Source organism: Mycosarcoma maydis, chromosome 5 (assembly GCF_000328475.2).
Source record: "Mycosarcoma maydis chromosome 5, whole genome shotgun sequence".
NCBI lineage: Eukaryota > Fungi > Basidiomycota > Ustilaginomycetes > Ustilaginales > Mycosarcoma > Mycosarcoma maydis.
The window spans coordinates 953,995-977,108 of record NC_026482.1 but is presented as its reverse complement, the minus strand read 5'-3'; the positions used below and the strand labels follow the sequence as shown (position 1 = coordinate 977,108).

Below are 23,114 nucleotides of genomic sequence, written 5' to 3'. Positions count from 1 at the left end.
TGCCTGTAATGAGCGAAACGGTGGAGTGCAATTGACTGACAAGGGCTTGCTTTAAGAATTATTCCCTCTAGATGATCTCAAGATCCGAGTCGTCAGCATCGTCTTGCTGACTCGCCATGTGGGACTGACGGGGCTGTGAAATTGTCGGAAGAATGATGCGGTCGCTCAGTCCCGCCTCGCCTGCATTATCGGTAGAAGCAACGGGCAGATCGAGGTCGTCTTCCCAATCGTCCTGAAAATCATCCAAATTGACCAACTCGCCTCCAACAACTTTGAGCTTCGAGGCGCGGCCCACTTCGTGCGACGGCAGCCGGAGCTTTGGACGATGAGCCTTGTTGAGTTTCAAATTGGGCTCAGGAAGGCCGCTGATACGCGAAGTGGACGCGAACAATGCAGCGTCGCGAGCGAGGGACAGGAGCTTACTTCGCGAATTACTGGTTTCTCTTGGAGACGCTTGCGAATCGGCAGCGTGCCTGTTGAGACCTACAATCGGCATTCCGCCGAGGAGAGTGTTGGATCGTTTGCTGCTAGTGGACGCGAGGTTCATGAATTTTAGCTTGGCCGACCCTGCTTCCGTATCGGCTTGGCTCACAGCTGGATCGACAACGCCGGTGTACTTTCGCCTCTTGGCATTGACCGCATCTTGCTTCTGCTTCGCAACCCGCTTTCGATGATCCAATGTCGAGTACGCTGCATTAATCATGTCAGCAGTTCCATTCGGCAGCACCGGCAGAGCACTCACTTCACTCTTCTCCCCATCGGTATCGTCAGATTGCCTCTTGGACGGTCGTTCCGACGGTGCAGCAAATCGAGCCTCGATTTTGCGCATGAGTTGTTCTTCCGCGATCTGCTTTTTCAGCCGGCTCTGCTTCTCAGTGTTGCCCCGACCGTATCTACCGCTGACATCGTACTTCCAATTGGACGGATCCGATGCGCGAACTTCTTGTTCTGCACCGTATGCAGTCACAATGGGTGATTGACAGAGGTACACTTGCCCGCCATTGTTCTCCATGCCATCGCCGATGTTGCCAAAGGCGGTTCTGAGCTTTCTTGCATGCGCAGGAGGTGGGGATTGGTTGCTGCTGCTGAAGCTGCTGTGGTCGCTGTGATCTCTGCTGCAAGAATTGATATTGCTGATTGCCGACCCGTCATGCTTGTAGCCTCCGCCTCGACGACCGGGAAAGGAGCTCCGATGAGCGGATCGGCCACCCATACCAGCGGCACCACCGGCACCGCCAAATCTAGAAGTCGCATTGGCGGCAAATTCCGGCCTGCCCTTCGCGAGTTCGTCCATGTGCCTACTCAGATGGTAGTCGCACGTCGTGGTTCGAGTCTGCTTGCGCGCTTTGATGTCAACAAAGCTGCTACATCTTTGACCGTTGGCCTTGATCGCCGAACATCTCCTGTAATCCGCAGCTTGGCCGATGATCAAGCAGTCGTCGGCAGACCTTGGAGTGATGCGCAGCATTTTTGTCTCTGTCGAGTTCGCATTGCTTCCTGCCGGTGCCCAAGGGCGCATCACCTTGGGATTCATGATGGCAATAAGTGTACCTTCAGCTTGCTTGTAGAGCAGCTCAAAGGCACCGCGAGAACCATTGATAAACTTCCTAGTCACGGACGAGGCGGAGGATAAGGGCTCAGGTACTTCGGAGCGCGCACTGGAATTGTGCATGACAACGGATGTGTCCACCTGATCCGACTCATAGGCGATGAGAGAGAGATAATTGTCTCCTCGTCCTGCCGAGCCAGAGCCATCGCCTTGAGTGCTATTGACGCCGAGGTCGACAAGCTTGAGGATGACAAACTTGCGAGAACGATGTGCGAGGTTGATTTGCTGGCGCGTACGTTCGAGCTCTTCATCTATGGCCTCGCCTTGGGCTTGGCTTCGTTGCCATGACTTCGACTTGCCTCTGGAAGCATCTTGGAAGGCGTTAGAGTTGCCTGCTTCAAGATCAAGTCGAAGTTTGCCGTTCGCATCGGAGCCCACATCTCGGAACAGCACCGGATCGTCTTCCAATCTAGACATGGCTGCCGTTCCACGCGAAGATGGCTTGTTTGGTAGATCAAAGTCATCAGGACGAAATCCTTTAGTCACGAGCAGGTCGCTCTTTTCCACAATGGTCGCGATCACGATCCAGTCACCGTCGACAGGAACTTCGTAGTCGCCATTGCGCATGGTATCTGGTAACCTACCATCCATACCCATAGTGAGCGGACGAGCGATCGAGTAGAGGAGGGAGGGAGGGACATGGTAGCGTCCACAAAGATAGTCTTTGAGTTGCACGTGGGATAGCTTGCGCTCTCGCAATCGATGGCCGGAGAAAGGCTCCATGTATTCCCACTTGGGATCTTCTGGGTTGGGAGGGATGGCACGAGGTCCTGGTCGCAGTGCCTCGACCAGAGCAAGATCGTCGTCTCGATGCACAATACCTTCTGAAGAGTAGTGTTCTTCCAATGCCTCTGCTTCCTCGGCTGACTTGAGCGCATCGGGGTCAGCAGCGCGCGCTTTGGCTCGAAAGAAAGCTCCCTGTGTCGCTTCCGACTTCGTCTTTGACTGAGACTGCCTCTTCATAAAGCCATCACTCCTCAGGCTGTCCCTTTTCTCTGCCTCTTCTTGTGCCTTTTGGAGCTTCTCTAACTGTTGTTGCTTTTCGAGTAAGGACTGCTGTACCTGCTTGGCCTTTTGGAGAAAGTTGCTCGGCTTTGGTGCACGCTGGTCTATGCGATTCTTGATCTGCTCCAACAGACCGCGAGCACTCGAATCGCCTTGGGAGCCAGGAGGATACTTGAAATCGGCATCCTTGGAATCTGGATATGAGTGGATTGATAACACTTTTGCACGGGCTTCGGCGAAAGAGAGGAGAGCAGCTTGACGTTGGGCTTCCTCCTCCTTTCTAACAGATTCTGTCAAAGGGCGCTGATACGGACGCTTGGCCTTGGAGGGGGAGGATGGAGTGATGATATCTGGCTTGCGAGACCGGAACGATGGAGTACGGCGTTGAGACTCGCCAAGACCACGATGGTTTATCGAAAGTTGAGGCTGCGTGGGAAGCCCATGCGAGGTCGAGGCTGTTCGTGTTACCTCCATCGCTTCTTGTTGCCGTAAGCTGGATACCAAATAGCGGGATGGCAGGACTGAGATGCAGTCGAACTGGTCTCAGAGCTGCATCATTCGATGAGTTGATGGTGATGCGTAGCCACGAGACGTAGTCGGAAGAGTGAGTGGAGAGGAGCTTTACGCAGAAGAGAAAGCCAAGTCGTGAGTTGGACGCGTCGGAAATTTGAGCGTGTCCAAGAAGTCGCGGTCACCCTGACGTGTGAGTAGTTAGTTACTCGTGACTGAGTGTTGGGTTCCAACTGAGCGCGTTGCAGCCAGAACTGATTTGAGCTGTCGTGTAAAGTGGAGGCTGTAGGCGCTGAGAGACGTTGGGCATGCTCTAGATAAAGTGGATTTCTTTCACCCATCACTTCCAAGGGTTGCCTTCGCCATCGCCATGAAGGTCGGCCACTCCACGTCCACTGTGGAAGCGATCGTGTCGACTTACCGCAAAGCTCCTATAACACTGTCGATCTTTGCGTCGTACTTTATCTCGAAAGTTTGCTCGAAGCTGTGGCTCGACTACCGCCTCTTTGTTTCGCTTCCGGGAGGCCCGCTGCCCAAGAACATCATCGGATGGTCCATTCACTACTTTGTGCTTTCGCCTCTCTCGCTTAACAGCTCTTGGACCAGCACGAAGCTGGCGCGTTGCTTCTTTCCCACCACCTCAAAATCCAACACAGGGCGTTTGTCCACGGGTTCGGAGCTTCTACCGAGAAAAGGTCCACGTCCACTAACAGCAGGAACCATTCCCCATCGACAGCTTGATCAGTTCTGCTGCGAATCAGGCGAACTTTCTGATACGTACAATGACACACCTCTTCAAGTGAAGGAGGCTGAGTCCAGCTCGAAAAAGCAAGCGCAAGAAGCGATACAGCATGTCCTGTCATCGTTGCAGCGCCAAGCTGATGTTCAACCGTCACATCTTCGCCTGGGTCCTTCCATGATCGAGACCCACTCGACCGCTCTCTTTGCCATATCACACACGCTCGTCACCGGCAGCGACTGTGTCTCTCGATCTACCCGCTCTGCTCAATTCCCCTCCAACCTGTCTCGTCGCTTCTTGTCCTCGACCAAAGGCGAATTCGTTCACGTGCATTGCCAGGTCACGTCTGAAAGTGACAGTGCAGAAGCGCCATGGTCAGTAGACGGAAGTCTTCACATGACCTTGCATCCCGATGACGCTGCGCTGGTGGTGGAGCAGGGCTGGGGCGAATTGCACTCGCTTGCAGGCTTCCCCTCCTACTCGGGATTCTGGATCGGATGGCCCGCGTGGCTGACTCGTTCACGTCCTTCAACAATGAAGTCGGCACGATGGTGGTCTTTGAGTTCTGTTCCCACGGCACCAGACGCAAGAGTGTCCAAGGCGTTAGGATTACCACCCACCTACTGCCTTGTGTTTAGTCCAAGGAACGTAGAAGAAGCCAATGTGGTGCTGGAAATTCTTCAAGCAGCCACGGCGTTTGCGATTGGCTCTCCGGCCAGATAACGCTGAGTTTCAGTCGCATACTCGGTCTAGGTGCTAGGAGACGTTCGGCTTTTGTGTGCGTCACCAATGACTACTTTTTACCGCCTTGAAGATACGCCATCATCGCAGCTACTCCTTTGCTCACTCTCTCTACATCTCTGAATGTGAGACTCAGCCGTGTGCCTCTTGCAAGACTTGCATCGAGTTCTTTCTGGTCCGTTCCGCCCTTGACATCGCCCATCAGAGTCTTTGCTCTTTCAACCGTTCCCCGCAGGTGCGGATCAACTAGCAAATCAGCGTTGGCTACCTTAACAAGATGCGCAGCTGTATCCACCTCTCTGTCTGCAATGCCATGCAGATACGACTTATAAACGTGACCTGTCGTGATGAGCAATGATCTTGGCTCTTGCAAGATACTGAACACCGGATCCGGCTCCCTCGCCCTTGCTCCCCGCACAATCTTGACGTTGCCTTCCATCCTCTCCCGGGGTAGGATTTTGGATTTGGATGCATCATCTGTGCTTTCCAGCTCTTTTGCATTCGAGGTCACATGTTTCACGATTTTTTCGTCATGCTCCTTCATCCGTTGGTCAAAATCCTTTTGCAGGTCCTCGTCCACGTACCTGTATACATCGAGAAGCACGTGCGACCCCAAGCTGATGGTCGCTACAGCAGGAAAGTATGCTGGTCCATCTTCGTGTGGCATGATGCCCTGACCAGCCAGGTACTCGTTGACCAAGCAATGATTTGGCTCGCTATGCTTCGAGTCGTCGAAGACTCCCGTCTTGCGTAGTCGAGCGATGAGGTCCGGGTAGCTCGAGAGAAAAGCTGGCATCGCTTGCGGCATCAAGATGTTGTTCTGAGACAGCATCTGCCCGCCCCACTCTTGCAACCGTCGGTTTTGCAGTACTTTCCATTTGGGTTTGGGTGCTGAGAGAATAGCCTCTGTCAGAAACAGCTCCTCGTCCTCCGTGATGAAATTGGGAATGTAGAAGAAGCCGCCTTCCGTGTCGGTCTTGTCGTCGAGCGGTTGAGTTGATGACGAAGCGAATTGTCGGGGGCCGGCGTTGGAAGGAATAACTATGCGATGCTTTCCAAGATCCCAGCTGTCCTCTTGTGGTCTTTCGAGGAGCGACATTGCGTTCGGTCCTCTACGTTAACAATTACGAATGCCGGGACAGGTGTGCAAAGAGAAGAACGTATAAGCGACCATCGAAAAAGAAGCCGAATGTCGCTCGCATCTTTGCAAGAATCTATCGTGAATTGTGACCTGACTTCGTAAACCCGGCTTCGCTTCTTATTCTGTGATTGCTGCGCTTCTGCTATGTGGAGGCTGCGTTGCGTCAAAACGCGGATCCCGGAGCTTTGCTCGTTATTACATACAACTCGCGACTATTTGACAACCGCTCAACCTTTGTGTATGGCACCGCTCTAAACTTCGCAATTGTCCACGATCAACCCCCGTGCATCCTTTAGGAACCACGTGAACTATGCCTGACAGCCAACAACACCACAGCGAGGCATCAGGCTCGAGGCCACGTTCTCCTCTTTCAACAAGCCACGACGACGTGGCCAGACTGGAAGACGACCTCATCCCGTCTCCGCCTGCTTCTTCGCATGGGCCTCCACATCCTGATGGGTCATCTACAGCATCGGTCGCCTTTACCAATGTTGACAGATCGGCTCGCGTGTATCGCTTTCCAAACGACTTACCGCCCCACTTCGAAGGATCGAGCGCCGACCCTGATCCCAACGAGCGCGTAGTTACTGTGCGGGATCTGAGATCCAAAACATGCTGGATCTGCTCCGAGGAGGATGAAGATCCACTTTTGAGCCAAGATCGTTCTACTTCCAACGGTGCGTCGTCCGCCACCCCCGTGTCGAGCCGCAAGCGATTTGTACATCCATGCAATTGTACCCTGGTAGCTCACGAGAGCTGTCTCCTTCGATGGATCGACCAGAGCAAGCGCAATCACCCGCTTCAGGACTATGTTACATGTCCACAGTGCAAGGCGCCTTATATTCTTATCAACAACAAATCCACCTTGCTCCAAATCTTTGAGTTCTTCGATAAGCTTGTCACGCGCCTCGAACCTATTGGTGCCGTCTCCATTCTCGGTGGATCCTTTCTGGTTGCATGCACAGCATACGGATGTGTGGCCATCCGCATGTTGCTAGGCAAAGACGCGGCTAGACGAGCGCTAGCTTCTCCCTGGCCATGGCATTATTGGGTCGACATTCCGCTCATTCCGTTCGCTCTCATCGCATCGAGGCTCAACATCTTTGAGTCTGCTATGACGTGGGTTCCGACGCTCGTTGCTTTTCCAATCACGAGCATTCCCATGATGACGGCTACAGCAGCACACGGACGCTTGTTTGATCGCTATCTCGAATCTGGCATCTACGGCGCGAGTGCGTATCCACCCGGACCAGCGCTGACTGCCCTGCTCGTGCCCTGGATCCGCGTGTTCTATCTGGCACTCAAGCGAAAAGTGTATCGCGCAGTGCTCAGCCCCTTTTATGGCAGCAGCAGGAGCGAAACTTGGAGGCGAACGGCTGGGACAGGACGCAACAGGCGCAGAGTGATCATTGTCGGCGAGTCGGATAGCTATTTGGTCGATGGCGATGCGGCTTTGGGCACGCAGCCCATGCCAGATGGAGTTGGTGGACCTATGGCACAGGTGCAGGAAGTTGGCAACGATCACGGTGCGGCAGATGATGGTCCCTCGCAGACCGTCTACGTCTCGCATCATTCGCTCGCTCGGCTCTGCCTCGGTGCACTCAGTCTGCCATTTGTAGCCAGCTTGATGGGTCGAATTCTGGCCCGTCTTGCACGCTGCTCACAGTTGCTTGCGCGAATTTTGGGAATCAAGAATGTGCAACCAGCCGCTAGTTCGATCCTGCAATCGTTCTACACAACAAAGGCCTCTGCAACTCTCAAACCCACGTCGTCGGAATCGACATCGGCCACGCCCTCGCCTATCGCATCGCTGTTCCGTGGCCATCTCCCCCTTCTGGACAGCCAAGCTACGAAAGGCAAGAGCGATACGACAGGCGACACCAACAGATCGATGGAGCGTCTCACGCTGCTAAGCTATTCGTCGCGTTACGACGATCTGGATCCAGTGTGGTTCCGTAACGCGGTGGGCGCAGGCGTCTACATTTTGTTGAAAGATGCGGGCAGCCTGCTCTATCGCTACCTTCGTCTCAGTCAGAGGAACAGGACATCGATCAAGGACTTGCCCTTCCAAGCGGGACTCGTGTCTGGGCTTGATTTGCGCGATTAGGCCTCAGTAAAGCACACTTTACTTGCAGAGAAATGCGAAGAACCGGTGGTGCAAAGCGTGTCTGGTTGTTCTGCGCCAGAGGCATGATGAAGGTGGGTGTGTGGAATATGCGTGATAGTTTACAGCTCGCCGAGCCAGATCTGGCAGCGCAACAATTCGAGATCCTGCTTGCCTTGTAAAGCTTAGAAGAATCGGTAGACATGATGGGGCTGTGAGGAACGGCTACTTTTTACCCTTCTTCTTTTTCTTCTTTTTATCTGATGCTGCGCCTCCTCCCGCTGCAGCACCGCCACTTGCTGCTTGTGCTGGTGCAGTCGCCATGTTCGGTGTTGCTCCTGTAGCTGATGCTGTAGTTGATGATGTCGCTGCTGTTTGTGTTGCCGTTACTGCGCTCGGGGCAGGCTCGGGATTTGCATCCTGCAAAGGCTGCTCCGATCCAGCCATAGCAAGCATCATTGCCTTGTTGAACACCTCGAGTCGACCCAGGATGGCTGAAGAGCGTGTGCGATACTTGATTGTAGTGGTATCATCGGTCACCTTAAGAGTGAGGCTGTGCGTAGAGGGTCGAGACTTGATGAGGTAGCGGCTCTTGTGAGGATTTTGCCTGTACAGCTTGATGCTGCGCTGCTGGAATTCGGGCCAGTCCTTGATGTATACCATGGTGGAGACCTATGTAGTCAATGTGATATCGATGTGATGGGTGCGTAGTCGTTGCTATCGATCGTGAGATGTGAGATGATGGAAAGAGAGCGATATGAGCGCGATCCGAATCTTTTTTTGTTGCGCCTTCCCTTCTCCCCGACCAAACCTGACGAGCGGTGTGGCAGAACGTCGATGGTGATGCTGATGGACGGACTATGGTAAGATGATGAGACCAGTGTGAACAGGTTAATTGTCGTTGAGAATCTCGATTTGAGGTTTGCACGACGTCACGTGGATGTGTCGACGGGATTTTCATGGCACGGGACTGTCTGAAGCTATCTATTTAACATTGCAAAGAGTGGGGTGGGCGTGATCCACGGGCTGTGGGTCAAATCACAACTCGTGAATCTAGCTCGGGTGAGGAACACGAAAGGTGGTTGAAAGCCCCTGGACGATGATGCAGCCAGCAACTCTTCCAGCACAGATTTTATTAATAGAGCGAGTCAGCATCTCATAGCTAGATCCGATAGCGTCCGTCACAACTTTACTTCGACTTGCCTGGCCACATCGTTATCTTCATCTCAACCTTCGAGTTTCGCTTCGGCACCGGATTCTAGATCTTCGATCCGACACTGCGCCCTTGAGACTTAGCAAACCCGATCTCATCTCTGCAACCGCTCGAGCGTCATACACCATGAGCAACGCAGCATCTTCTGCCTCGTCTTCCATCTCGGAGGCAGCTTCCAAAACTTACAGTGCGATCAAGGATGTGGCGCCAGGACCCAAGAAAGCGGCTTCAACGCCAACCCAGACAGCACAGCGTAAGGACAAACCCCTCTACTCGCTCATAGCCGGTACCACCGCTGGTGCTGTCGAAGGATTCACCACCTACCCTATTGAGTACACCAAGACCGTCTCCCAGTTCGCAGCCAAAGCGGGCGAAAAGGCGCCTGGACCTATCACGATCGTACGCAACACTATCGCCAAGGATGGTTTCATCGGTCTCTACTCAGGGTGTGGTGCGCTGGTGACGGGCAATGCGATCAAGGCAGGTGTCCGATTCCTCAGCTATGACCACTTCAAGACGATGCTCAAGGACGAAAATGGCAAACTGTCTGGTCCGCGATCACTTCTTGCCGGTTTGGGTGCGGGAATGATGGAAGCAATCTTCGCAGTGACCCCATCAGAGACGATCAAGACCAAGCTCATCGACGACGGTAAGAGAGCTGTTCCCAAGTATCCGAGAGGCTTGATTCCTGGTACAACAGCTATTGTCAAAGAAGAAGGTATCAGAGGTATTTACAGGGGTCTATTCCCTGTCATGTTGAGACAGGGTGCCAACTCGGCTGTGCGCTTCGGGACGTACTCGACGCTCAAGAACTTTGTCAGTGGAAGCGCGCGTCCCGGCCAATCATTGCCCGGTGGAATCACCTTTGGCATCGGCGCCGTTGCCGGTATTGTCACGGTCTACGCAACCATGCCTTTGGATGTGATCAAGACACGAATGCAGACGTTGGAAGCACGTACAAAGTACCGCAACACATTCAACTGCGCCGCCGTCACATTGCGCGAAGAGGGCATTCTTGCCTTTTGGCGCGGAGCTACTCCCCGTCTTGCTCGACTGGTGCTCTCCGGTGGTATCGTGTTTACCGTCTACGAGGAGATCATGAGCGTGCTCGGCGCCAAAACTATGTAAGGGGCGCGCCCCAACACGCAAACAAGAAATCAGCGGTTTGCAGAACAGTCAACGTGTGATAGTGTGAGCGTAGAGTCGATTCGTGTGCAATCGAGAAGGAGGCCCAAGTGAAACAGACGGGAGAGAGTGCAGACAGAGAAATGCGGTCAATTTGCGCACGTTGCAACTCGACATCACCTTGCCGTCTCGGTCGTTCGGTCCGAATCCACTCAGCAGCACGCGCCACCTCACGCAGCCACGTATCATGAATCATTCGCATCCTCTCAAAGACAAGAGTCTTTGTTGAAAACGGGCCGACAAGACAATATATCGTACAAGTGTGGTACGGCCGCGGCGGCCAGACAAGCCGCATCGATCGCCCATCACAGCAAAGCTGAGGAGAAGCGGTACATAAGAGGATATCACATTTGGGAAGTATCAAACCGAGCTTGGAACGCAAGGGATGCGATCATCGGCGCTTGTTGTAAGCAGCCTTCTCGGCCTCGGCACGAGCCTTGTCGCGGTTGGCCATGTCGTTGTACGGCTTCTTCTCGGCCTCGGACATCTCCTTCCACTTGGCACCGAGAAGACGGCCGACCTCTCCGAAACCAGCCTCGGGGTTGGCATTCTTGACACGTTCGCGTTGGTCCTGGGAGAAGAACATGTATGCCGAGAGCGGGCGCTTGGGGGCGTCGGGATCCTTCTTGGCCTTGGTGGTGCGCTTCTGCGTCGAGGTCGACGACTTGGTCTTGGTATCTGCTTTGGCCATCTTGACGATTGCTCTGGCGGGTGAAACGATCAAGACGGAGGCAAACGATGATTGCGTCGAGAGGAAGGATGATGGCATAGCGCGATGTGCGGAATGACGCGAGAGAGTAGCAGAACAGCGAAAAGTGCCGAGGGCGAGAAGAGCGGAAGAAGGTCAGCAAAACATGTCAGCAAAGGCGAACGCCTCAAACATACGATGTCGACGAGTTCAGTGTTGAGAAGAAATAGAATTCCAAATTCTGGAGACGCGACACCGTGACGCGTTGGCTCGCAAGCGTTCAGTGGTAGAGCCAATTCCTACGCCAAGTGAGCTTCGCAATCATGGTAGTGTTTGACCACTCGAACGCGGATGATGACGAGCTCAAATTGGACTAAGAACGGCGCAAGGCATCAAATCAAGCATCGTCGAGCACTCTGTAAGCTCGTGTAGGTGGTAGAGCCCGTCAGCAGCTCAGCGTAGCTCCATCGGCCACTACCCATCCTCGCGAACTTGTGGATGGATGGACGCGGGTATGGATGGAAACACGATGGGCTTGATCGTGACCAGATTGTGGCAAATGATGGCGACGAAGGTTTGGCAATGATGTATGACCATTGACGATAGCATTGGAGGGCAATGTCACGTCTCGACGCGTCTTGACTGGAGAGGGTGTTGCGAGATTGGAATATGCTCACCTGTGTATGGGGGCTTTGGCGGGAGCGAGTGTGTGGTGTGGGTGAGGGAGTTGGCGGAGGGAAGCAGGGGAGTTTTGGGTGAGCGACGATTTTGGCGGGGGTTTTGAGTGAGCCAGCCAAATCGAGCCTTCAGCCTGGTCTGGCTCTAGCACAGACCGTCGCGTGTGTATTTTTTGCGGCAGTGCACCAGTCAATTTCATCTGCCAAACCAAGGCCCAAGAAATCAAGGCAGCAGATCAGTCAAAAAAACACGCCCAGCACGAAATTTCCTATGAGCAAAGTTGGAGCGCTGAAATTGCAGACAGCCAAACACTCACGACTCGTCACGACTCACGACTCTGCGAGGCAGCAGAGCGTCCTGTTTTGACTTTGTGCGTGTTCCAGACGCGAATCCATTGACCGACTCGTGACTCGCGATTGCTCTGCCGCTGCTCAGCTCTGAGGCTGCAGCAAACACACCAATAGCACATCGTGTATAATACGCTCGGTCAGCCGGTGCTTCCATGTCACAGTGACTCTCTCGCTGCGGGGCGGCATGTGTGGTGCTCGTCAAGGCGACGTCCCAGTATACAGAAGGCTCACATGGACAGAGGCTGTAAAGCCCATCGCGTTGAAGTTTATTCAGCTGACCTGATTGATGAAAGCCTGGAACGCTATCGCGGCATCCGAACCTCTGTGCTCCACGCTCGTTCGCTGCAAATGTCAGAGCGCCGTCACTGTCCAGCGCAAGAGCCGTGTGCCTCTGTTGCGAGTGAGCGGTCAAATTGAATAGGTCGACCATGCAGGTTCGCGGCAACCAACACATACGTGGTATGCAGATGCGAGGACCCTTCTTTGCTACCAACTTGGCTGATTCGTAAATATCGAAGATCAAGCTTGAGCCTCAGGCTTTTGGGCGGGAATTATACCGCAGTCCATGTTCTCGTTGCACACTTTAGCATGAGTTATGCATCCTCCGCCCTTTGGCCAGTCTTCTCTGTACGAGCTGATGGGGAGACAGAGCGATGAGTAGGAGGGAACGTGACTCACGACTGCCTTGTGCTTGGTCCGTGCCAGTTTGATCTCTGCACAAATCACGAATGGGAGGCCGGAGTTTTTGGTGCACGCTATTCACGATTTATTTTTTTTGCTAGAACCATTTTTTGAAGGTAGATGGACGATGCAGGTCTAACATTATTGGTTTTTGACAATAGCTCCGTGGACATTCACGATTCACCATTCGTGATCACGAATTTCACGATTCTTGCACATAACTACTCACGACTGTAAGTTACCTGCAGCTGGCAAGACCCCTGAATATGAACCGCCGGCAAATCCACTGACGCTCGGTCCAGGCTCTTATGAAGCAGTGATTGGCAAAGGAACTGGATGACTTCGTTCCGATTCGGATTGGCCAGTCTAGCTTTCGGTCTTTCCTCACCCCCTCCTACACATCTTTTGCAGTCCTTGATTCTTGATTTCCACTATGACGTCAAAGCAAGAAGCGGATCAAGCGCAGGAACGCGAGTCGATGGCGTTGGTGCTTGAGCACCTCGTCTCGTCGGGACCAGTGCATCAGACGAGTGATCAACTTCAGCAGGGTACCTCGCAGCATACAGCAATTACTCCTGGTCCGATCTCAGTGCAGATGCATACAAAATGGTGGAGCCGCTTCTTCCCGGGTAGCCTCGAGTCGACGATGGATCGTTTGTTCGCTAGTCATCATATGGGCAACTACGTTGCCATTCGAGGTCAGCCCGGCCAAAGGATCTTTGAGAGCATGCCCATCTATGTTCGAGTAGGTATGCACCTGCTGTTCTATAAGAGCAAGGAGCAATCGTTTTTGCGATACAATTCGGTCGAGGATTTGCTCAAGACCGTATCCGTGCGCCAAGGCAGGGTGTACGACGATGAGTCGAATCCACAAGCCGTGTTGGAGCATATTCAGAGCTTTGTTCAGACTTATTCAATCAACTTGGACGAGCTTCTGCAGCCAGATCCATCGCAGTATCCCAGCTTCAACTCGTTCTTCTTCCGCAAACTGAAACCGGGAGCGAGACCAATTGCCGAGCCAGAGAATGCTTCGATCGTCTCGTCGTGTGCTGATTGTAGGCTGACAGTGTTCAGCGATGTGGGAGAATCGACCCGATACTGGATCAAGGGTGATGGTTTCACGCTCAACAGGTTGATCGGCGACACCAATCTTGCTGACCGCTGCTTCCCGCCTGGCAGCTCAATCGCAATCTTCCGCCTTGCTCCAGCCGATTACCACCGCTTCCACTACCCAGTAGGCCCAGCCCTGTGTGGACCGACAAGACACATAGCCGGAGAGTACTTTACTGTCAATGTGAGTTTCCTGCAGCGGGTCGTGGATGTCATGCACGCTCGTGCCGATGTGAGCTTGATCGATCGTTCTGACACCTCCTTTGCCCCGATTTCCGGTCCGATTTTTGCTACCCCTTTTTTGGTGACACTTTTCTTCAATTCGATTTATCCTGATCCTATTGGTTTGCGCTTTATTGACATGCCTGGTACGACGTTTATCTCGACACGTGGGTGGGATCCATGCATCAGCCTCAAGCGGTCAACGCCGACTTCGACGTCTTCTCAGGCAATCGCAGAGAGGTTCTTGTACTCAATTGGAGTCCGAAAGGAAATGCAAGCCCTCCCATCCCTGTGGCATTTGTCGCGATTGGCGCGATGCTGGTGGGTTCCATTGGATGGACTAATGCCAGCCAGGGCTCGTCTGTGCAGCGCGGCGACGAGTGCGGCTACTATGCGTACGGCGGCTCGACCAATATTGTAATCTTTCCGCCCGAGGCCAAGGTGAAATGGGACCAAGATCTGCTAGACAGCTCCCGCAACGGCCTCGAGACCATGGTTCGCGTCGGTGAACGTATCGGCGTCTCTAACGTGTAATCGTAATACATCACTTTCGAACTAGGTTGCTTGCATCATGTCAGCTTCTGGGACGTTTATCAGCACATTCGCTTGCTCTTCCCGCATTGGAGCATGGAGTAGCATTTGTAGATCGATAGGTGTCGTGCAAAGGCAGACACTGTACGTAAGAGCCAAGCAGACAGTGTTTGTACGGATCATCAGCAACATCGTGTACTCTTGCTCTGCGTGTGACATATGATCAAGCGTGAACGTGGAAGGCAGCACGTATGCGTTGCCTGACGCGTCTTCACATGCCCAGGGCAAAAAAGAAAAAGTTCAGATAGGGAAGTCAAAGGGAATTGTGAATCGTGTTCCAAATGCGTGGAAGAGACAACGAACGTGGAAATTCCCTCCATGGTTCTTCTGCCTAGCCACGCAGAACACGCCCCGCTCCAGCGTACCGCGGCTTGGAACCAGCCAGGTTCCTTCCGCTCACAAGACCCTGTGACAAAAATTGGTCTGAGCTTCGTTCTGCTGCGACTCGATTTCAAATCGGCTTCACGCCTCCATCCCGTAGCGTCATAGCAAAATTATTCGTCGCCCCTCACAGCTGTGATCATCAATAGATCCACTTCATCTGCATCCGAAGGTCATTGCAAGGCTACCAGCTGAGCAAACATACCTTCCGCCGCTTCGACACTATTACCGCCCTACGTCTCGGTCATGCATCTCGCCAGCTTACCCAACACGCGGTGACATATAACCCGCGGTCGTCGGAGCTACTGAGCGGAGGCAGCAGACTTCCTCGTCAAGAAACACACCGCATTGCCGGTCCATCTCGTCTGCCTTTGACATCCGCGCGCTCGGCTCATTCAAGCTCACAGGCTGGCAATGGCTTTCTGGACACTAGCAAGCACAGCCTTCCTGGCGACGCCGATCGGGACACTGCGCCTCCTAAGAAGTCTGTGACTCGACGGTCTTTCAGCTCCACAAACGGCCGCAGCAAGGTTTCGACTAGCAATCCCCACGCATCCGGCATTGTTGCTGCAGGCAAGACCGCGCAACCACAATGGTGGAATGGACCACACTCCGGCTCGGATCAGCAACTGGACAGATCGCTCGACGCTCTCAATCGCCAGCTAGCTGCCATGCAATGGCCGTTTGGACCTTCTCGACCTCAGGATCTCTACAGGGACTCCTATGTCGCACATCCAGATCGGTTCGACTGGAGGAAACGATGTGGGACAACCATCCCAATAGCCTGCCGTTCTTCTGGTGCCTCTCGTCCATCTCAACGCAGGAGAGCCTCAGCCTCCATGGTTAGAGGAGAAGAAAGCAAAGTGGCAGCCAAAGCGCGACGCATGGCCGAACGCAAGATGGACGATCGCTCTTTGCGCATCAGCAGAGAAAAGGCAGCACAGCTCCTCTCACGACACGGCGACCGTGAGCCGATACGACAACAAGCTAGATTGTATCGTGAAAGGTGGGCCGAGCTGCTCGACTGCGAGCGCAAGCAGGAGCTCGCCGCCATTGCAGAGAGGCGCAAGGCCCCGATCGAGAAGCTCATCCAAGAGGGCATCACGATTGACGGGCTGCAAGGATACTGGCAGGATAACAGCAAACGCCACTTTGGCAAACGAGCTGCCGTCTTCAAGCTCGACGCTGCCGAGCCGCTGCCTCGAACTCTTTTCCGCGCGGGTGACAAAGTGACCATCATGCCTTCTGCAATGTCACCACCTACCAGCGACGATTCCGCATCATTCGTCGAGGACGACTTTGTAATTGAAGCCGAAGTCGTCGAACGACAGCGCACCTTTATCCGTCTCAAATTCGACGAAGCTGATGAGGATGTCGATCTTGTCTCGTGCCCTTCGTGGCGTCTCGACTACGGCTTCAACGACCTGACATTTGAGCGCATCAAAGCAGCGCTCGAGGCGCTGGAGCACGATGTTGAATTCATCGAGACCCAGTACGGCTCGCGTTTCCAATACATCCTCTCTGGCACCCGCTTGAGCGACGTCATCCTTGGCATCGAGCCTCCGGTCGATCGAGTGACCAGAGGTGCATTCTGGGAAGACGCCCGCGTTCAAAGTTGGTACGATCGATTTGCTCGTCGAGATCCGGTCGTTATTGATGGTGACCCGCTGCCCGATCTCAACAGCACCCAGACGCAGGCCGTTGCCATGATGCTGCGCGAGAGAGTCTCTCTTATCCAAGGTCCTCCTGGCACTGGCAAGACCCGAACCATTGTGACGGCCATCAAGCTGCTCAAGCAAGACTTCCAGGTGCCTCACCCTATCATGCTAGCCGCGCACACCAACGTTGCGGTCGACAACCTCGCAGACGGGTGCATCAAGGCAGGACTCCGTGTGGTGCGTATTGGCCCATCAGCACGCGCTAGAGCAGGCATCGATCAGTACACTCTCGATGCCTACTTTCTTCGTCATCCAGCCAAACAACGACTGGATCAGATCAAGCGTCAGCTAGACACTCTCGACAGGCTCAAAAGCGAGTACGAGCTGGGCCGCATGGGCGGTTCCGATCCATGCATAGCATCGTCTGTGCGGGAGCGGCTTGCCGAAGACGAGGCGATCGGCCAGACTGAAGCGCAAAGCTGGGAGAACATGATGGCCGAGCGAGAAGAGGAGCGCGAGGCAGCTCAGCCTAAGGGTGGTACGGCCTCGGAAGAGTACGAGACCATCAAAAAACAGCTAAACCGTCTGAAGGCTACCTACTTTTTCCTTCGCGCTTCGATTCGAGGCGAGATTCTTAACGGTGTCGATGTCATTTGCGGCTCAGCGATCGCTGCAGGCTCGCCTGAGCTCGACATGATTGACCTTCCGGTGGTGTTTTTCGACGAGGCATCCATGGCTACTGAGCCTGTCTCGCTCGTACCGCTTATGAAGGGATGCAGACATCTGTCAATCATCGGCGACCATAAACAGCTGCCGCCTGTGGTTACCAGCGCAGAAGCCAAGAAAGCCGGGCTGTCGCGCAGTCTATTTGAGCGGCTCATTCAAAGCCGAAGCAGCATTCCATCGATCATGCTCAACGTGCAATTCCGTATGCATCCCACCCTCGCCGAGTTCGCGAATCAGACATTCTACGATGGTGCGTTGCAGAATGGAACGGGCACAGAGCTTATCGCGCCGGTCGCATCGAGCTACTGGCCCTCTTGCGCCGGCGTTGCAAAGCAAGACACGCAACGTCTCTGTTTTATCGACCACAAAGGACGCGAGACCAAAGCAGAAAACTCGTCTTCGCTTCGCAATGCATCCGAGGCACGGATTGTCCTGGATGTAGTGACAGACTTGCTGCGACAAAATCCGGACCTCACTGGAGACGACATTGGCGTTGTCACACCCTACGCCGGTCAGCAGGTCCTGCTGGAAAAGATGCTGCACAACGAAGCATCGCTATCACGGCAACAAGCTGCTGGCATTCTCGGAACGCGATCTTCCGAGTTGGGCAACATCGATGTCCACACGGTCGACGGGTTTGAGGGGCGCGAGAAGAAGGTCATTCTGTTTTCCACTGTGCGGACCAATGCGCAGGGCTACGTGGGCTTCCTAGCCGACGGCAGGCGACTCAATGTGGCTCTCACTCGCGCTCAGAGTGCACTCTTTCTGATCGGCAATATCGACACTTTGAAAAGGGCTCAGCTCAGCGAAGCTGCTTACAGCCGAGTCGAGAGCCCCAACCTCGAGGCATTGCGAAGCTACGCTGCATACTTGGAGAAGCGAGGCGCCGTGGTCAGCTACCTAAGAGCTACGGCGGGAGACCAGTCTGAGAAGGTGGAGCGGGAGGAGGAGGACGACGTCATGGAATCGGATGCAGTCGAGCGCAGCCAGACTTATGCGGCTGCGGACGATTGGCAGTACATGCTTGCCGAACGCGATGCTGCTTAGCGATCCGGCGGTATAGAACAGCTTCATATCATTTGCATCCCAATTATAGCACTTGCATATGGTTCAATGAGACTGTGAGTCATGATTGTGTTGACAGGAAGTGAGCGGCGTTGCGCCGAGAGAGTCGTTTAGAAAGACAGATTTACTTCTTGTCAAGGTTGTTGAGCTGGTTCTCGACCTGGTGGACCGTACAGAAGGAAAACAAATCGAATCGTCAGCTTCCACTTTCGGCTCTGATCCGGGATGCCCATGACGATCATGAGCATGAGGTAGCAAAGGTTAACGTACATCGTCAAGGTGTTCACGCTGCTTCTTGATCGACTCCCTGAGTTTTGCAAGCTTCTCCTTCTCTGCTTGCTGAACGTACTGGTTCTCTTGAGCCTGGTGGTCACAATGTACAGGAGAGACAGTCTATAAGTACACATTTCTAGCTTGGTGATGAGCATCGTCAAACCAGACTTACCTGTTCGCGTTTGGACCAGCCCTTAGAAGAAGCGGTGGCACCAGCCTGGTCGGTCGGGCCGTCAGCGTAGCCTCGAGTAGCCATGACAAAGGCGGGGGTCTTGGAGACGCGGGCAAGCGAAGAGGTGGAGACACGGAGGAGAGACATGTTGCAAAGGGAGTATGCGAGGTAGGATGCTATGGGGATGAAGCAAGGTTGATCAGGCGGAAGCTGCGGAAGCTGGGGGCTTGTGTAGCTAGCTGAGCCGAGAGGCTGAGGGTGGAGCAATTCGGAGCTGGCTGAGCAGCAAGCACAGCGAAATCAGTCGTGAGTTGCTGCTGCACGGATCAACGTCATTTAGCAGACTAGAATTAGAACATCCGCTTGGTCTGCAACACAGTCAGGTTTCGTACGGGAAACTTGACTGATCACCACCGTCAACGGTTGACGGTTCACGGTTCGTAATTTGCAAAAACGCCGACGAATTTCTGGAGATGTTAGTGCGGAATTGCTCGGAGCCGTTCGTGGCATGAAATCGGGCGGGATAGTCGTGAGTCTTCCAATTTGAGAAATTCATCGCAGGAAGCACGCAGATTTCAAAAAATGGTACAGCAAACGGCGATGAGTACGAGACAAGGTGTGGAGAGTGAGCCGGAACCGCAAATCAGCAACGACCGCGCTGCGTTGTAGCCACCGCGGCCGCCGATGCCATCGTCGTCGTTGCGGTTGTGTTGCTTGATAACGTGCTTCTTAACACCCGTCCCGTCACCCGCCACATCCATCAGCTTCATACAAAATGGTCTTTGCCCAGCTCGTCGCCCGCTCCACCTTCGGCGCTGTACGTATCCCGGCCATCCACACCGACACAGGCATTCGAGTTGAAAGCAGCTGCCACTCGACACCAAACAACATTTGTATGGGCCTTGAACTGTGCAACTGACCACCACCACACTTCCGACACTGCTGTTAATATTGATATGTCAAACAGGTCCGATCCGCTTCGCGAACACAGGTGCGAGCACTTTCCAGCTCTGCCGTCGCTTCTAAGGGTACGCTTTGACCTTTCTCCTGTCCCGCGGCCTTGCAACGTTTCGGTCGACTGACTCTGACCCCTACCGTCTCGCATCTTGATCATTCGGACTGCATTCGTAAAAACAGACTTTGTCCAGGAGCTCTACATCAAGGAGCTCAAGGGCTACAAGGCTCCCCCTAAGGTGAGTTGCAGTCACGTGCACCGGTCCCGCATCAGTGTTTTGTTGAAACGGCCTTAGACTGATCATCATTCCTACTTGCTCTATTTGCACACGACTATCGATTATGATTTGCAATTGACCAGGCTGCCGACGCTCACAAGGGCCAGGTTCGCGAGTTCCAGACCCCTGCTGCGCCCAAGGCTCCCGCCGTCCCCTCGTCGTCGGAGCTTTCTTCGCAGCTTGAGGCTTACGCTGCTGCTGAGCCCGACCACGCCGAGGCCGCTACCACCTCTTCGTCGGAAGGTGCTCTCACTGAGGGTGGCGACGTCAACGCTTACCTCCGTGAAGCTGCTGCTGATGTCAAGGTCGAGGCTCACCACTAATATGTTGAAAGCCTACGACTAGTTACACCCATGCGAACCACCATGCCTTCACTTGTGTTGGCTTGGTCCATGCAAAGGACATGATTTTAGATCAACATTCTACACGAACGGCGTCTGTGATTGTTGCCAGCAGAAGAGCAAGCATGATGCGAGTGTTGAGCCGGCTACGCCTACGAAAAGAGGGCGTAAGAATATTCACGATTGAATCTTAAGGGTGGGTTCAGGATGAGAATCACCTCACCGGAAGGACTGCTTCTCATTCGCACGAAATTGGGACAAGCAAGCATACTCTGCGTGCTGTGCTTTAGAATTTTGGTAGCTGAGCATCGTAGTCGTGAGTGGCAGTCGTGCGACTTGGGTTTGAGAAGAAAAAATGACTCGCTCGTAGCTGTGGGTGCGCGTCTGGTTTGCCACTTTTGACTCTGTGACTGCTGAGCGATCAATTGTAATTCGTTCAAAATTCTGCTCACTGCTCACGGCTCACTGCTCACGGCTCACTGCTCACGGCTCACTGCTCACGGCTCATTGCTCACTGCTAAGCGCAAAGGACGATACGGACGACTTTCTTCCTTTTTTTCGGTGCTGGGAACTGACGCCAGCCAGTTAGCAAGCCAAGTGTCAGAGACGCAAACACAAAATGTAAGGCACGCTCGCTCTTTGTCACCATCTTCGCAGTCGCTTCCTTCTCCTTCACCTTCTCCACTGATCACGCTCTCCTTCATTCCTAACGTATACGTCTGCTCGCTTTACTCTCGCGGCGGATTTCGACATACAAAAACAGCTTCCAGAGACGCTTGTATCGTACAAGGAAAAGCGTTCAGTTTGGGATCTCGACGACCGGCCTGCGTTTCTTGCATCTGCCAACGGGCCTTTCGTATTTGGATTTCGTTCTGCTTGTGCTCTTGTACAAATCAAAGTGCTCTTGACTGCATCAGCCAGAGTTGCTCGCTAGCATCAGCATCGGATCACTGCCACTATTAGTCTGTCCAAACTGCTCAGCAATCGCCGGACGACATCCCACTTTCCTCCAAAATGGCAGCAGCAGTTGCCTCGAACGGTGACGTTCAACAGATCACCAAAGACTTGCAGGCGGTCAACATCGACTATGACAACCTGAACCCGCTTAGCCCCGAAGTCATCTCGAAGCAGGCAACTATCAACATCGGAACGATTGGCCATGTAGCGCACGGAAAGTCGACAGTCGTAAAAGCCATTTCGGGCGTCCAGACGGTTCGTTTTAAGAACGAGCTGGTGCGCAACATTACCATCAAGCTCGGATACGCCAATGCAAAGATCTACAAGTGCGAGCGCGAAGAATGCCCGCGTCCGCAGTGCTACAAGTCATATCCTTCAAACAAGGAGCCTCACCCGGACTGCGAGGTGCCTGGCTGTGGTGGAAAGATGAACCTGCTTCGTCATGTTTCGTTTGTCGACTGCCCCGGTCACGACATTCTGATGGCTACCATGTTGAACGGTGCTGCCGTCATGGACGCTGCTTTGCTCTTGATTGCCGGTAACGAATCGTGTCCGCAACCGCAGACTTCGGAACACTTGGCTGCTGTCGAGATCATGAAGCTTCAGCACATCATCATCCTGCAGAACAAGGTCGACTTGATCCGCGAGCAGGCGGCAGAGGAGCACTGGAAGTCGATCATCAACTTTGTCAAAGGAACTGTGGCTGACGGTGCACCCATCGTGCCCATCTCGGCGCAGCTCAAGTACAACATTGATGCGGTCAACGAATACATTGTCAAGCGCGTGCCTGTTCCGGTTCGTGATTTCACCTCGCCACCACGCCTGATCGTGATTCGATCTTTCGACGTCAACAAGCCCGGTGCCGAGGTGGAGGAGCTTCGCGGTGGTGTTGCTGGTGGATCGATCCTCTCTGGTGTGCTCAAGATCGGTCAGGAGATCGAGGTGCGTCCTGGTATCGTGACCAAGGACAACGAGGGTAAGATTCACTGCAAGCCTATTTTCTCACGCGTCGAATCGTTGCTCGCTGAGCACAATGATTTGCAGTTTGCCGTTCCCGGTGGGTTGATTGGTGTGGGAACCAAGATTGACCCTACCTTGTGCCGTGCTGATCGATTGGTCGGTCAGGTGTTGGGTGCTGTGGGACAGCTGCCTGCGATCTACACCGAGTTGGAAATCAACTATTTCTTGCTCCGTCGTCTGCTTGGTGTCAAATCCGACGACAAGAAGCAGACCAAGGTGCAAAAGCTCGCCAAGAACGAACTGCTGATGGTCAACATTGGTTCCACGTCCACAGGCGGTAGGGTGATGAGCGTGAAAGCTGATCTGGCAAAGATCTTCCTCACCAGTCCAGCATGTACCGAGGTTGGAGAAAAGATCGCGCTCTCGAGGAGGATCGACAAGCACTGGCGTTTGGTCGGCTGGGGAACTGTTCGTCGCGGTACCACCTTGGAGCCCGAGACCAACTGAATGCGCGCATGCGCCGACACACGGCCAGCATTTTTCGTAGACACGTTCTCATGTCCACCTCGCGCTCAAACCTCATCACCTCCCGCTGGCATTTGTATGATTCAATCCATATTTTATCTTCGATCCTGTTTGAATCTGTGCTCTGATGAATTCGGATCGCTCGATGCATTGGTGTGAGACAGCGTAGAGGAAATGCGAGATTGCTCAACTCGAGCTCTCGGATAGTGAGACCGAGGTCAGGCGTGATTCAATTCACCGCTGTTGGAATTGCACAA

General features: G+C 53.8%; 13 protein-coding genes across 13 annotated transcripts; 7 read left to right on the top strand and 6 right to left on the bottom strand.

Moving 5' to 3' along the window:
- Window positions 1–67: 67 nt before the first annotated feature.
- Window positions 68–3,088, bottom strand: UMAG_10135 (uncharacterized protein; the record flags this gene model as incomplete). The annotated part of the gene is made up of 1 exon (XM_011390517.1): window positions 68–3,088. The coding sequence occupies one exon, from the start codon at window positions 3,086–3,088 to the stop codon at window positions 68–70; it is 3,021 nt and encodes a 1,006-aa protein (XP_011388819.1).
- Window positions 3,089–3,494: 406 nt separating this feature from the next.
- On the top strand, window positions 3,495–4,586 carry UMAG_10134 (uncharacterized protein; the record flags this gene model as incomplete). The annotated part of the gene is made up of 1 exon (XM_011390516.1): window positions 3,495–4,586. The coding sequence occupies one exon, from the start codon at window positions 3,495–3,497 to the stop codon at window positions 4,584–4,586; it is 1,092 nt and encodes a 363-aa protein (XP_011388818.1).
- A 70-nt stretch (window positions 4,587–4,656) lies between these two features.
- UMAG_10133 (uncharacterized protein) lies at window positions 4,657–5,703 on the bottom strand (the record flags this gene model as incomplete). The annotated part of the gene is made up of 1 exon (XM_011390515.1): window positions 4,657–5,703. One exon carries the CDS (start codon window positions 5,701–5,703, stop codon window positions 4,657–4,659), a length of 1,047 nt encoding a protein of 348 aa, XP_011388817.1.
- A 352-nt stretch (window positions 5,704–6,055) lies between these two features.
- Window positions 6,056–7,852, top strand: UMAG_02367 (uncharacterized protein; the record flags this gene model as incomplete). Its single annotated transcript, XM_011390369.1, has 1 exon — window positions 6,056–7,852. The coding sequence occupies one exon, from the start codon at window positions 6,056–6,058 to the stop codon at window positions 7,850–7,852; it is 1,797 nt and encodes a 598-aa protein (XP_011388671.1).
- Window positions 7,853–8,074: 222 nt separating this feature from the next.
- UMAG_02366 (uncharacterized protein) lies at window positions 8,075–8,512 on the bottom strand (the record flags this gene model as incomplete). Its single annotated transcript, XM_011390368.1, has 1 exon — window positions 8,075–8,512. The coding sequence occupies one exon, from the start codon at window positions 8,510–8,512 to the stop codon at window positions 8,075–8,077; it is 438 nt and encodes a 145-aa protein (XP_011388670.1).
- Window positions 8,513–9,188: 676 nt separating this feature from the next.
- Window positions 9,189–10,190, top strand: UMAG_02365 (putative tricarboxylate secondary active transmembrane transporter; the record flags this gene model as incomplete). Its single annotated transcript, XM_011390367.1, has 1 exon — window positions 9,189–10,190. One exon carries the CDS (start codon window positions 9,189–9,191, stop codon window positions 10,188–10,190), a length of 1,002 nt encoding a protein of 333 aa, XP_011388669.1.
- Window positions 10,191–10,638: 448 nt separating this feature from the next.
- UMAG_10132 (putative nonhistone chromosomal protein) lies at window positions 10,639–10,938 on the bottom strand (the record flags this gene model as incomplete). The annotated part of the gene is made up of 1 exon (XM_011390514.1): window positions 10,639–10,938. The coding sequence occupies one exon, from the start codon at window positions 10,936–10,938 to the stop codon at window positions 10,639–10,641; it is 300 nt and encodes a 99-aa protein (XP_011388816.1).
- Window positions 10,939–11,925: 987 nt separating this feature from the next.
- UMAG_02363 (uncharacterized protein) lies at window positions 11,926–12,393 on the bottom strand (the record flags this gene model as incomplete). Its single annotated transcript, XM_011390366.1, has 1 exon — window positions 11,926–12,393. The coding sequence occupies one exon, from the start codon at window positions 12,391–12,393 to the stop codon at window positions 11,926–11,928; it is 468 nt and encodes a 155-aa protein (XP_011388668.1).
- A 684-nt stretch (window positions 12,394–13,077) lies between these two features.
- Window positions 13,078–14,510, top strand: UMAG_10131 (uncharacterized protein; the record flags this gene model as incomplete). The annotated part of the gene is made up of 2 exons (XM_011390513.1): window positions 13,078–13,938; window positions 14,166–14,510. 2 exons carry the CDS (start codon window positions 13,078–13,080, stop codon window positions 14,508–14,510), a joined length of 1,206 nt encoding a protein of 401 aa, XP_011388815.1.
- A 1,109-nt stretch (window positions 14,511–15,619) lies between these two features.
- UMAG_10130 (uncharacterized protein) lies at window positions 15,620–18,379 on the top strand (the record flags this gene model as incomplete). Its single annotated transcript, XM_011390512.1, has 1 exon — window positions 15,620–18,379. The coding sequence occupies one exon, from the start codon at window positions 15,620–15,622 to the stop codon at window positions 18,377–18,379; it is 2,760 nt and encodes a 919-aa protein (XP_011388814.1).
- A 142-nt stretch (window positions 18,380–18,521) lies between these two features.
- UMAG_02361 (uncharacterized protein) lies at window positions 18,522–18,989 on the bottom strand (the record flags this gene model as incomplete). Its single annotated transcript, XM_011390365.1, has 3 exons — window positions 18,522–18,557; window positions 18,668–18,760; window positions 18,843–18,989. The coding sequence occupies 3 exons, from the start codon at window positions 18,987–18,989 to the stop codon at window positions 18,522–18,524; spliced, it is 276 nt and encodes a 91-aa protein (XP_011388667.1).
- Window positions 18,990–19,617: 628 nt separating this feature from the next.
- Window positions 19,618–20,397, top strand: UMAG_02360 (uncharacterized protein; the record flags this gene model as incomplete). The annotated part of the gene is made up of 4 exons (XM_011390364.1): window positions 19,618–19,659; window positions 19,810–19,870; window positions 19,980–20,035; window positions 20,158–20,397. 4 exons carry the CDS (start codon window positions 19,618–19,620, stop codon window positions 20,395–20,397), a joined length of 399 nt encoding a protein of 132 aa, XP_011388666.1.
- Window positions 20,398–21,429: 1,032 nt separating this feature from the next.
- On the top strand, window positions 21,430–22,839 carry UMAG_10129 (putative translation initiation factor eIF2 subunit gamma; the record flags this gene model as incomplete). Its single annotated transcript, XM_011390511.1, has 1 exon — window positions 21,430–22,839. One exon carries the CDS (start codon window positions 21,430–21,432, stop codon window positions 22,837–22,839), a length of 1,410 nt encoding a protein of 469 aa, XP_011388813.1.
- Between the last annotated feature and the right edge of the window lie 275 nt (window positions 22,840–23,114).